The sequence below is a fragment of the Cucumis sativus genome, chromosome 6 (assembly GCF_000004075.3).
Source record: "Cucumis sativus cultivar 9930 chromosome 6, Cucumber_9930_V3, whole genome shotgun sequence".
Lineage (NCBI taxonomy): Eukaryota > Viridiplantae > Streptophyta > Magnoliopsida > Cucurbitales > Cucurbitaceae > Cucumis > Cucumis sativus.
In genome coordinates this window covers 22,394,370-22,405,642 of record NC_026660.2, presented here as the reverse complement: position 1 = coordinate 22,405,642, position 11,273 = coordinate 22,394,370, and the positions used below count along the sequence as shown (strand labels likewise).

Genomic DNA, 11,273 nt, shown 5'->3' with positions numbered 1-11,273 from the left:
ATAATTCCTTAGTTTTATTGTAAAACTGAGCACTCAGTTCCCCTTTTTTCTTTCTTTTGTTGTATGAAATATGCTTATCAAACAAATTGAAAGGAATAAGCCTTAGGTTGGCCCCTCCAATTGCAAAGCCAACCCCCCACCCACATGATCCTCTAAAAAGCCATTGCCTTTTATATAATATCCCATTTTGTTCATAATTCATTCATCTCTTCAACTTTTTTTCTCTTCTTCTTTTTTACCTGTAGCTGAGGTAATGTAATAAATGGTTCATGTGATTGCGTGTTAGAACGTACTCGAGACAACAAACATCTCTCTTGATTGATTGAAAACAACAACACATAGCAAGAATTGAGGCGAAGTTTGAAGGGAAGTTCATGTGCTTGAACATGTAGAGATAGGACAATCACAACGACAACTTTCACAAGAAAAATCATATGGTTTAATGATTATGATCGAGATCGGAAGGGGATAGTTCCAGTTCCAAGTACTAACAAATTTGATGATTGAAGCTTTTTTTTTTTAGACTGTTTTGGTTTGCATTGTTTCAGAACAGCATCATCAGTAGAACCATATAAAGACAACATAACATAATTCAGAGAGAGACATATATGTGTGGCTGAGAAATTCTTCAGCAAATTCTTGGTGGATATAAGTGAGTTATTTTCATAATTAATGGGGTCTCTATGTTCTGCTACATATGTTATAACATGATAAAATAATATGGCAAGCAAATATACAAAAAAAAAAAACATAACAAATCTAACAAATGCATGTGTGGGTTGACATGTGATGAGTACCCCCTTAAGGAGAACAAATGAATAGCTAAAATATGAGATCTAACATGTTGTTAGGACTTCAAAACAGTTCCTTAAAACGAAAATATAGAATCGGAAATGGACGGTGAAGTTATAATACATTGTCGATGCTTCTTTGTCAATCAAACAAAATTACAGAAGTACGAATCGACATGACCGGGATTCCGATAGGAAATCCATCATCCATAGACAGAAACAAAAAGGAGAAGATAGAAGATAGACTTCACCTTGTAGAATTTTAGTTGGAAAGACGGTTATAAATGGAGGCTTTGTACGTATACACAAGAGAGGAGGGGGAGAGGGAGAGAACCTGACAGCCAGAATCTGCCTAAAGTTTGCTGCAACTCACTAATATTACTACCCAATTTACAATAATTCCAATTTATGTACTCTATTTCCGAGATATCGCAGAACTTCTACCATTGCTCAATCCAACGACGAACTGGTATCTTCAGCTTCGTCAACGGTGAAGCTGTACGGCATCTCCGTTATAGGCCTACATGACATGTGTTCTTTGTTAATATTTAGTTCATTGAGAATCTTCAAGGAGATGCAATCAATGCTACAGTACAGGAAATATATGTATTATGCAGCAATTTAAACCACATTATCTAAGTGTTTGGCCCACCAACTTCACAAGTCAAGTCGGTGTTAACTCAACTCCACCAACTTCTTCAATAGTGTTGAAGTTTGCACATTTATTAAGAAACTCCCTCTTTCTTTCTTTCTCTGTTTTGCACATTTATCAACAAACTTCAAATAAACAACTTTGCACCCTTGGTCAAAACAGAAAGATAAAAGCACTCTGAGGTGGATCTAGTTGTTTGCCTGTTCTATATATGACACTTCAAAGTGGATCTTAAGGAAGGTCACATGCAACAGGTTGGCAACAAAAGCTTCCCAACTTTCCAAAGAGATTCGATTGTTTGGGACCTGGGGTTTAGGAAAATCTAGATGCTATTTTTTTAAGACTTTTTGTCACTCATTAATTCAAGATAAAAACTCGCAAAGTGTGCCACCAAATCCATTTGAAAATGGTGAGGCCCTGAAAAGATATAAATTATCCATGCGGTCCTTAGTTCTAAGGAGTTCAAACACCAGATAACAGGATCCAAACAACTATTCTTATTGCTAGAGCACTGGTCCAGGTTGTTTTGGTCTCTATTTCATGCTTATCTGAATAGGCTAACAACCGTCTAGAATAAATTTTAACAATGGCTAAGACGGTTTGGGAGTATGTTCTGATGCCTTGCTATGAGAGAAACCAGATCAAAGATGGTAATGTCTTTGTTTTTTTCTTTTTCTTTCTAGTTTTAATTTTATTAACTTACACCAATTGGAACTCCTCTTTATAAAGTCACAAGCACATGGGATGATACCTTGTCTTCACCTTCTACAGTATGTATTCCCATTCAATGAAAAACTTCCCTATTCCAGAAAAGAAATTTTCTGACCACTAGCAACAAAAAATTGATCAAACCATCATCAAGATGATTTTTCGATACTCAATAAATTAGGGATTGGGTCATAAAAGCCTCAAACAAGGACAGTATAAACGAGAAACATTTGCAGATACTACAAATGCACAATAGTTTGCCTGCTACTAACAACAGTTATTTGAGCTGACCTTCTAGTAAGATTTTTCCGCCCTGGTTTTTCAGAAAAGGACGCTTTTGCTGCATAGTCTGACCGAGGAAAATCCAGCTGACATCGATTCACAACCTTGATATACGAATAGGGAAAGTGTAAGCAACAAACCACAATACCACAAATTAAAACATTATGCAGAACATGAAACCGCTTGAACTCACAGCCAATTCATTTGTTGGTGGGATCTTCCCTCTAACTGGATCACTACTTTCATTTATAGCCTTTTCTTCTCCGCTGAACATTTCCTAAACAAGCACAAGAGGATTAAAAAAATGAAAAATATCAAAGTTGATCCTTGGGGGAAAATAATTCGAGAACATACAATAAAAAGGTATGAAGTACAAACCTTTGGCATCTTTTTAGGATTATAGTCCAAATAGCCACTCCTATAAAAACTCCTTGAGGCTACACTACCGTGGTTATGTAACTGCATCTCTGTTGGTTCACTAACAATTTTTGAAGAATAGGAGCCATGATTGTTGGAAACAGAATCAGATCTGCTTCTAGGAAAGTTATAGCTGGGGTTCATTTTGTGATCTCTTTTACTACTACTTGAAAATGTCAACCCACCAGATTCCTCATACACATTCAAGGGAGAGTTCTGGCGGGGAAAAGTATCGGTTTTGTTGTAATAGTTGGAACCTTTCTTTAACTGGTAAACAGAATTCTTTTCCTGACTCTCAGGTCTACATGTAGTGCCGGTGGGAGCAGCCTCCTCCCTATATGAGTCCTGAGAACTCATATTTGAACTGTGCACTTCATACCTCTGTGGAGCAATCAAAAAGAGCAAGAAAAAATTAGGAGAAACTACCATCTTTTAAATCTTTTTATTTCATGATAATCTTTGATAACAGATCACAGGTAATCATGAAAGATCAAAATCATCTCAAGTGCAATGTTAAAGTATGATTTTAAACTGGAGCAGAATTTCAAACTTCATATTGAAGCACTAAAATACTAGTATTTCGTCATTGATGGTAATAAGTGTTGCATGTCTAAATAAAAGCACAAGAGAGAGTAAACTCTATTCATCAATTAATAAGAACATCATTGTTTTTCCTCATTTGTGTTTTCTTCCTTGCAAACTATGCTGTCAAAATATGAAACTTGAAAAGGACACCCTTTAAAGCTAGCAGAATAACTACATAAATGAGAGTTATTTCAACTCTCAAGTTTCTCCAAGTGTATGCCTTGATTCTTCTAACTTGGGGCCTTGAATGTTTCTCCAACAACTGTCACAACTTGTAACCAATGAAGGTTGTGGGAATTTCCCTCTTGGAAGTGACCAACACTGTAACTTCTCCGCACTCACAGATGAAGAAAAAATTCATTATCTTCACTTCAAAATACACGAATGAAAGATCCAGATTCAGCAAGAACACCAATGTGTGTACAGGCATGTACATATATCTATGGCTTATTAAATTGATTGCACGGTTGTCAGTGATCCTAAAATAAAAGCATATAAAAGAAATATATCCAGATTCAGCAAGAACACCAATGTGTGTACAAGCATGTACATATATCTATGGCTTATTAAATTGATTGCACAGTTGTCAGTGATCCTAAAATAAAAGCATATAAAAGAAATATTTGGGAGGAACTAGAGGAGATAGGAATGCGAAATAGCAGCATAAAACAAAGCCTCTGAGTTCCACACAGATCAAATCAAATAGATTATCAAATTCGATACCATCTTTTAACTCTTAACATTAGAGCCGTATCAAATAAAAAACCCATAATAAAACAACATATTAAGAAAGCTAATCAAGGTTCACTTACAGAGCCAACAGCTCTTTGTTTCTTCAATGTCAATATGTCTGGAGAACGAGGAAGTAGCGGATTTCCAACATAGTATGAATCTGTTGAGTATCCATAGAAAAAATGATGCTGAATGAAAGTTTGATGTAACAGAGATAAAAATCATAGGAGGTAAAATACAGAAGAAAATAATATTCTGATGCATGACAGATTCTGCATTGGATGAAACGCTTAAACTAAGAGTCATCTCTACTGACAGACGCACTGTAAGTTTATGACATTGTGTTCAGTAAAATCCATGATTATTACTTTAAAGTTTAAATATTACCTAATATTCTACTATCTTCTGATTCTACACCCTCTTCCTATTTCTATCTATGATATCCTCCAACCAGTACCCACCATCCTGCGTAGGAGAACTGAATTGATTACAATGTCACTGAATCTGTGATACTGATTATTCTTAGTGTCTCACTATAGAATCATCTTGAGTCCCATCACCACACACACACAAAAAAAGGAAAGAAGGAAAGGTAAAAGTGGACTCGTTATGTAATTTTCAATTCACTTGAATTTATCTATATTTTGCTTTTCCATGACAGGGACAAGGTTTCAAGTTGATAGCATGCCTCACAAATGTCTGTTCTTTAGATTTTAAATCTTCAGCAATCCCTAGAATAAAAAAAGGGGCATCCACACTTTATCAATCGCAAACTAATCTTATTGAAGTTTTTTTTACTCCATCTATCATCAGAATTTAGAAGCCTATCATCGATGACCAGTTTCACTAATGATAATACTAATTCAGAATAAAGGGGAGAAAAAATGGGAAGAAAGGGGAAAGAAAAACCTTAATAATGGTGAACCAATTAATATTATTCAAGTGCATAAAATAGTAAATACAATTTTTATTGAGCATAACAAAGTAAAAACATTTTCATTTACAAGTGCAAACTCATGTGCCATAAGAAAAAGACTACTGACAGAAACTAGGAACATACAATAAAATACATTTTAATGTTTACCATGGCTTGGACCTTTAGCAGGGGACTCAAATGCACCAGGAGGAAGTGGCTGGAATTCGACACCAAGAGGTGGACCATCCTCCCGATATTGCACACCTAACTGTCTCTTAACAGCAGTAATAGCAGCATTTTCAACTTCACCCTTCACTTTTAAATAGCCAGATGGTTTATATCGCAGAGAGCTTAAAGCCTTTGGATTTGATGGTGGAATAGCACCCTCGTGTGTTAAATACCGAGAAACTTCTGTATCGTATGGATTCTCACTTTGAGATAATAACCTATCTTTTAAAGAAGAACTGCTTTCCGAAGATGTATTTTCCATATTACTAACATTTTCTGTATATTGACTCCTACGCTCAAGGACGTTGTCTGTAGCTAGTTCATGACCATAGGGCTTTTGGCTTTCAACTTCACGTGGATCAATATGCCAATAGTCTCCATTTTTCGTGCTACCACATGAATCTTGTGCAAGCCCACTGCCATGATCTTGAATGACACCACTTGAACGATCCTGTCGTACACTAGTATATGTATCACAAAATCTTTTGTCTTTTAATCTTCTGTGGCAAAACCATCCAGATATTTGCTTTTCAGTCAAACCTAGCTCCTCTGAGAGCTGTGATTTCATTTCCTCTGTAGGATACTTGTGTTCTGGAATGGGCATTATAAACTTTATCAGATTAAAGGAAGAACAAAGAATCTATAGGACGAGTTGACAAGAGAATGTACTCTTACCATTATAGAACTTCTCTAAAGCAACCAACTGAGAAGGTGTCTTGAGCTTTCGTTTCTTGTTCTTCTCGGTAGAATCTTTGTTCTCCTCTGAATGCATAGCAGTACCCAACTCTGAGTTCAAGAAAAAAACAATAAATCGCTAAAAATCGGTCATAGAAGTGATGGTCATGCATGGTTCCAAGTTCATACAGTGGAAATCTACAAACAAGCCACAGCTAGAGTTGAAGAATCATATAGACCATGTATAAACATCAAAGCATCAAAGATTTAAATGTTTTTATTTCCTTAGACATCGATAATAGATGAATGTGGGATCATACAACATTAAAGCAATAAGCCTGTGCAAACACCATAATTTCATACTCGAGATACACTTACCATTTTGAATAAAATATAAAGATGTCATTACAATTAACACATAATAACATGTCTTTGTATGATTGTAGCAAATGTCAAATATACATCATTTGTATGTTTGATTCATGAGGTACAATCAATTGACCTTCATTGACTTCAATGAAAGGACATGTAAGTGTCAGTGGGAGAATTTGAAACAATGGAAACCTGGGCATAGCCAACACCTTCATGCTGTGAGCATGAAAATTATCGTCCATTTGCCACTGAATAGCTTTCTTTTTTTTCTTTTCTGGAAACTGAAAATATATTAGAAAGGAGGAAGTAATAGCCTAGGGGCAAGGAGCTGTGAACAGACAATAGATATTCAACTCAATTTTTTGGCTAATTCCAATAATTGATGAATCATATATCCCAACACTCACGACTCAGAAACGAAAGGTAAAGATAAAAAATGCAATACTTATAAGAATCAAAGAGAGGCAATTGAGATGTACATGCACCCTTTGTAACTAAATAAAAAGGATAAAGGAGAATGAGAACTGATTAGATGTTCTTCCATGCAATCTGATGGGAAAGAAATATTTTGCCTCAGTGACCACCATAACCACACCTAGCCAGGCTTCTGGCAGGACAACATTAAGCAACTGTCTGTTTGGTTGTTCGTTCAATTGATCAAATGTATTCTAAGTTTCTAAACTCAGTTGATACTTCCATTACCATGGAATCAAAGTTATGAAACTACAAAATGTCTAAAGTAACCAACTATTAAAACTTCTAAAAACGGAAAACAAAACCCAAAAGAGAAAAAGGGAGTCAAACGGGATTGATCCCTCCTTAGCCAAGCTTCTTGCAGGACAACACAAAGCATTTGAATGTAAATAAATCAACCCACCACAAAATCGATTTTCTATTTGGCTGTTCGTCCGATTTATCCAACCAAGACTAAGTTCCAGACGAAACAAAGCAGCAAACTCAAACTATTGCCACAGAACCAAAATTATGTACCCACGGATGGATACATCCCTAAAAGCAACCGTCTCTTAGAACTGATGAAAACGACAAACAAAACCCAAAAGAGAAAAAAGAAAGAATCAAACATCAAGAAAAGCAAGCATGTAAAATCATCTGTTCAACTCAGTTCTATTGTTAACCAAACACCCATTTTGCCATTGCAGAAGAAAACTTCAGCCCAAGCAAACAAAATGAAACATCCCAACCCCAAAACAAAACCAAATCCAATTCCAGGGTTGTGAAACAAAACAAGAAGAAACCCACAATGAAGAAACGAAAACAGAACCGAACCAACGATTAGAACGATCTGAGAAGAAGAAGAAGAAGAAGAAGAAGAAATACCTTCTTCCATGGCGAAAAAATTCTTCGATTGCTTATCTCATCCACCCCTGTCTCTCTCCTCTACTCTGTCCTCCTACTGCTACGTTTTGGCATCTATTGACCCAAAAAGAGAAACCCATCTTGTTAAGAAGATTGAAGCATAAGACAATGTGAGATGGGTTGCATAAATTTCCTGTTTTTGGTTAATTAACACATAATTAAAACAAAACCCAAATAGAAAAATGGGAAATTTTAGGATGAAGGTGAAGAGACAGGCAAAAGGAAGAATTTCTCTTTGGAATTTGCGTATGGGGTTTGTTGTTGCAATAACTATTTACAGCTAAATTTTTTCTTTTGCTTAGAATTAAATCCAATTTCGGGTCTTTTGTCATGTATATCTTCCTCCAATGTGATTCGTACGAGTATCTTCAGCAAAACAAAGCAAATTTTTTAAAGGAAAAAAAAAATAGTGACGATAATATATATCCCACCCCCCCTCCTTTTTCTTCAAGCACATCCAATTCCAAATTCCCAGTTTCTTCCAAAATTCATCTATTTGGGCTGGATTTTCCTCTTTCTTTGGGCTGTCTCCTCGTCTTTTCTTCTCATCACAGTGCCTCATCTTCAAATTCAAAAACCTTTAATTTTAGTTTCTCTAGTGCATTCTTTTCAGTTGTGGATTCATATTTTTCGTTTTCTTTAACCCTTTTTCTTCCATTTTTCTGCTCTCTCAAACTGTACAATCAATAGTGCACATATGACATAATATTTTCAAAATTTTAGTAGATCCAAAGTTTCGTTCTTTTATCCATATTTTCGATGGTCAATGTCAAGATGTAGAACTTTTACAAAAAAAAAGGTGTTATACCTTTTTCGAAGTATATCCTTTTGTTTTAGCAGTTGTGTCAATTCGATGTTAAACTTTCATAAATATAGAAGTTTATATCGCATTCTACAATTGGTTAGAGTGGAATTTATAATTTGAATCCATTAAATTTTTGTATTTCTATAATTCAATCAGTTTAGACTATTCATTGTAATTATCTTTAAAATATCATTTGTACTTTAATTCCAAAACATTGATGCATTTCTTTATACGACTATAAATAGGTTTATTTATGAAAAGTAGAAAGATTTAATTAATTACAAATATGATTTTTTCCATAATAGAATCATAAATTATGCCACTTATGAATTTTTCACGATTTAGATAGTAATTATTAGTTTGAATTTTAAATTGATACATTTGAATTGGGAGGATATAAGTTAATTTTTGAATTATGCTAAAATATATGAAAATCTATTGGTTTAATGTCAGCCTTGAAAAATGAGATTCTATATAAAATTGTTACTTAAATGTCTTTTTTTTAACACGTGGGTTTAATATACTCTTCAATATCGATTGTACAGTTTAATTGTGACCAACGACTTTATTTCATTTAACTGTGGTAGGACAGTTTAAATTAAAAATATCGCAGTTGTTAATACGTTATTATATCAATCAAATTGTGCTTTCGACAAATGTAGCATTGAGTTAACCCTAAAAGCCTGTAATAAAAATCGAAATGAAATATCCAATATTTATTTTATTTATAAAAATAACGTGTGAATGTGTTACGAGCAAAGTAGGTCTGCTATTTGATTGTTTTAATAGATCATTTAGTATGTTCTTTGGATAGTATCATGGAAGATAAGTATTATGTTGTTTATTTTTTAGTATAAAAAAGATGAATAATCAAACTCTAACTTTGAGATTGATAATAAAAGTTAAAATAATGTTACTGTTTGGTTTATGGTTTAACAACGTGGTGGAGTCCATTTCTTTAATATTTTGTGATAGTATAGTCTTGATTAATATATTATTAAAGTCTTTGCATTTTTAGTTTGATTACATCTTATACTTTCAATTTTACAACATTTGTTTGTATACTTTAAATACTACATATAATCTTTTATCATAACAATAAACTATACAAAATAACTTTAGGGTTTTGAAACCGTACGAGGACGAAAATATAACCAAAGCTAAAGTATAAAAATTAAAATAATATTTTATCAAGTTCGACGACTAACCCGACAACAATAACAAAAGTGGTAGAAGTCAGTGGATTCACCGTTAATGATACAATCAACCAATGAATTGTAATTTACTATTTCATCCCTAAGATTTATCCAACTAGAAATTACGAATTGAAGCAATAATATTATTGAATCGTCCCAACTACTTCATCTGGTCCTTTGTATTGAAATTATATTTCCAAAAGGTCAATTCAATCGGAAAATTGTATCTAATTACTAATTAGCTCACAACCAAAGTTGGCGTCGTACAATTATAACACAACAACCTAACATATTTGCACTAAACTTTAATGAAGTATGCATACACACATTTAAAACAAAAGTGAAATAAGTTAACTGCTAGTATAAACACAACTTAACCCGTTAAGATATATATTTAACTAACTACCACATTAGCGGTAGTGTTTTCCAATACCCTCGTACTTTCTGGTATTTGAAAACGTAATTGTAATTCTCGTGAATGTAGGAACTATTGTGCAAATACAATATGAGGTTTATAAACGGAACCATTTTCGTAGATTTATCAATTTCCAATTTGGGCCAGACATTAATGCCCGTAATTATAAACCGGGCCCAACTAATCATTGTCCATTGGACTTTCTAATGGCTTTTCTCGGACGTAAACAAGTTGAAGCGAGCCCATCGATAAAAGTTTGAAAAATCTGCCACAGTCCAAAACGGACCATCCTTCTTTCTATCCACTCTGTGGAAGATTACGTATTTAATGTTAGTTGAGTTATGATTATATCGTCCATTTTATTTTGATAACACATATTTGAAGAATGATTTTCAAATTTAGTCAAAGAAAAAAGATCTGATATCAAATAGATAACTTTATACATTCACTTTCTAAAATAGTTGTAGAAATAAACATAGTATTTATTGTTCGTCACTCCAACATATTTTTACAATTATTATGAGATCTATCGTCATTTAGTATTTGATAGAAACAAACTATATGGCGTGTATGATATTATGATGTTAGGTAGGAGTGCAACTAAAATACTCTAAACCAACTCCAAATAAATTAATAGGTTCGATTTAGTTTTGTAGTAGGAAAATTGGATAGGTTCATTTGTGTATAGAGGAAATAAAATACTAATCAGTTTGGTTTTAGATTTTTTATTATTAAATTCTATAATCAATTAAAACCGAAATGAACCAATAGTACATGTCAAACACCAAAAATAAAATTTGAGAGAGCGTATTACTGGGATTTTGTATCAGTAAAAGGGGCCCATTTTGTAAGAGGAGGACACAGCCCAAGAATACACGCGGCCCATTTAATACGTAGATTGGGTCCATGGCATTAGTAAACGGGCTCATTAGTGGGCTTTGACAACGAGTGGAATTCACAGGCGTGGGGCCATCAAATATTTCTGGAAGTGAAATGAAGTAGTAATCGATGGTTTCACAAAAATTAAAAAGAAAGAAAGAAAGAGAAGGGAATATAGAAAAGAGAGGAGGAGTTTGAGGAGAATGTAGGGGTGATTTGAAGTGATATAGGGGAACGTGAACA

At 34.0% G+C, this 11,273-nt stretch overlaps 1 protein-coding gene across 2 annotated transcripts; it reads right to left on the bottom strand.

Moving 5' to 3' along the window:
- Positions 1–854: 854 nt before the first annotated feature.
- LOC101207235 lies at positions 855–8,400 on the bottom strand. 2 transcript variants are annotated; one of them, XM_031887477.1, is made up of 9 exons: positions 8,167–8,400; positions 7,697–7,789; positions 5,987–6,097; positions 5,252–5,902; positions 4,248–4,327; positions 2,812–3,231; positions 2,627–2,710; positions 2,443–2,537; positions 855–1,311 (listed from the first exon to the last, which is right to left on the bottom strand). In XM_031887477.1, the coding sequence occupies exons 2-9, from the start codon at positions 7,704–7,706 to the stop codon at positions 1,242–1,244; spliced, it is 1,521 nt and encodes a 506-aa protein (XP_031743337.1). In that variant the 5' UTR covers positions 7,707–7,789; positions 8,167–8,400; the 3' UTR covers positions 855–1,241. The 2 variants fall into 2 exon arrangements, with proteins under 2 accessions (XP_031743337.1, XP_004140200.1); XM_004140152.3 differs by lacking the exon at positions 8,167–8,400 and having other exon boundaries at positions 7,697–8,143.
- Positions 8,401–11,273: the final 2,873 nt, after the last annotated feature.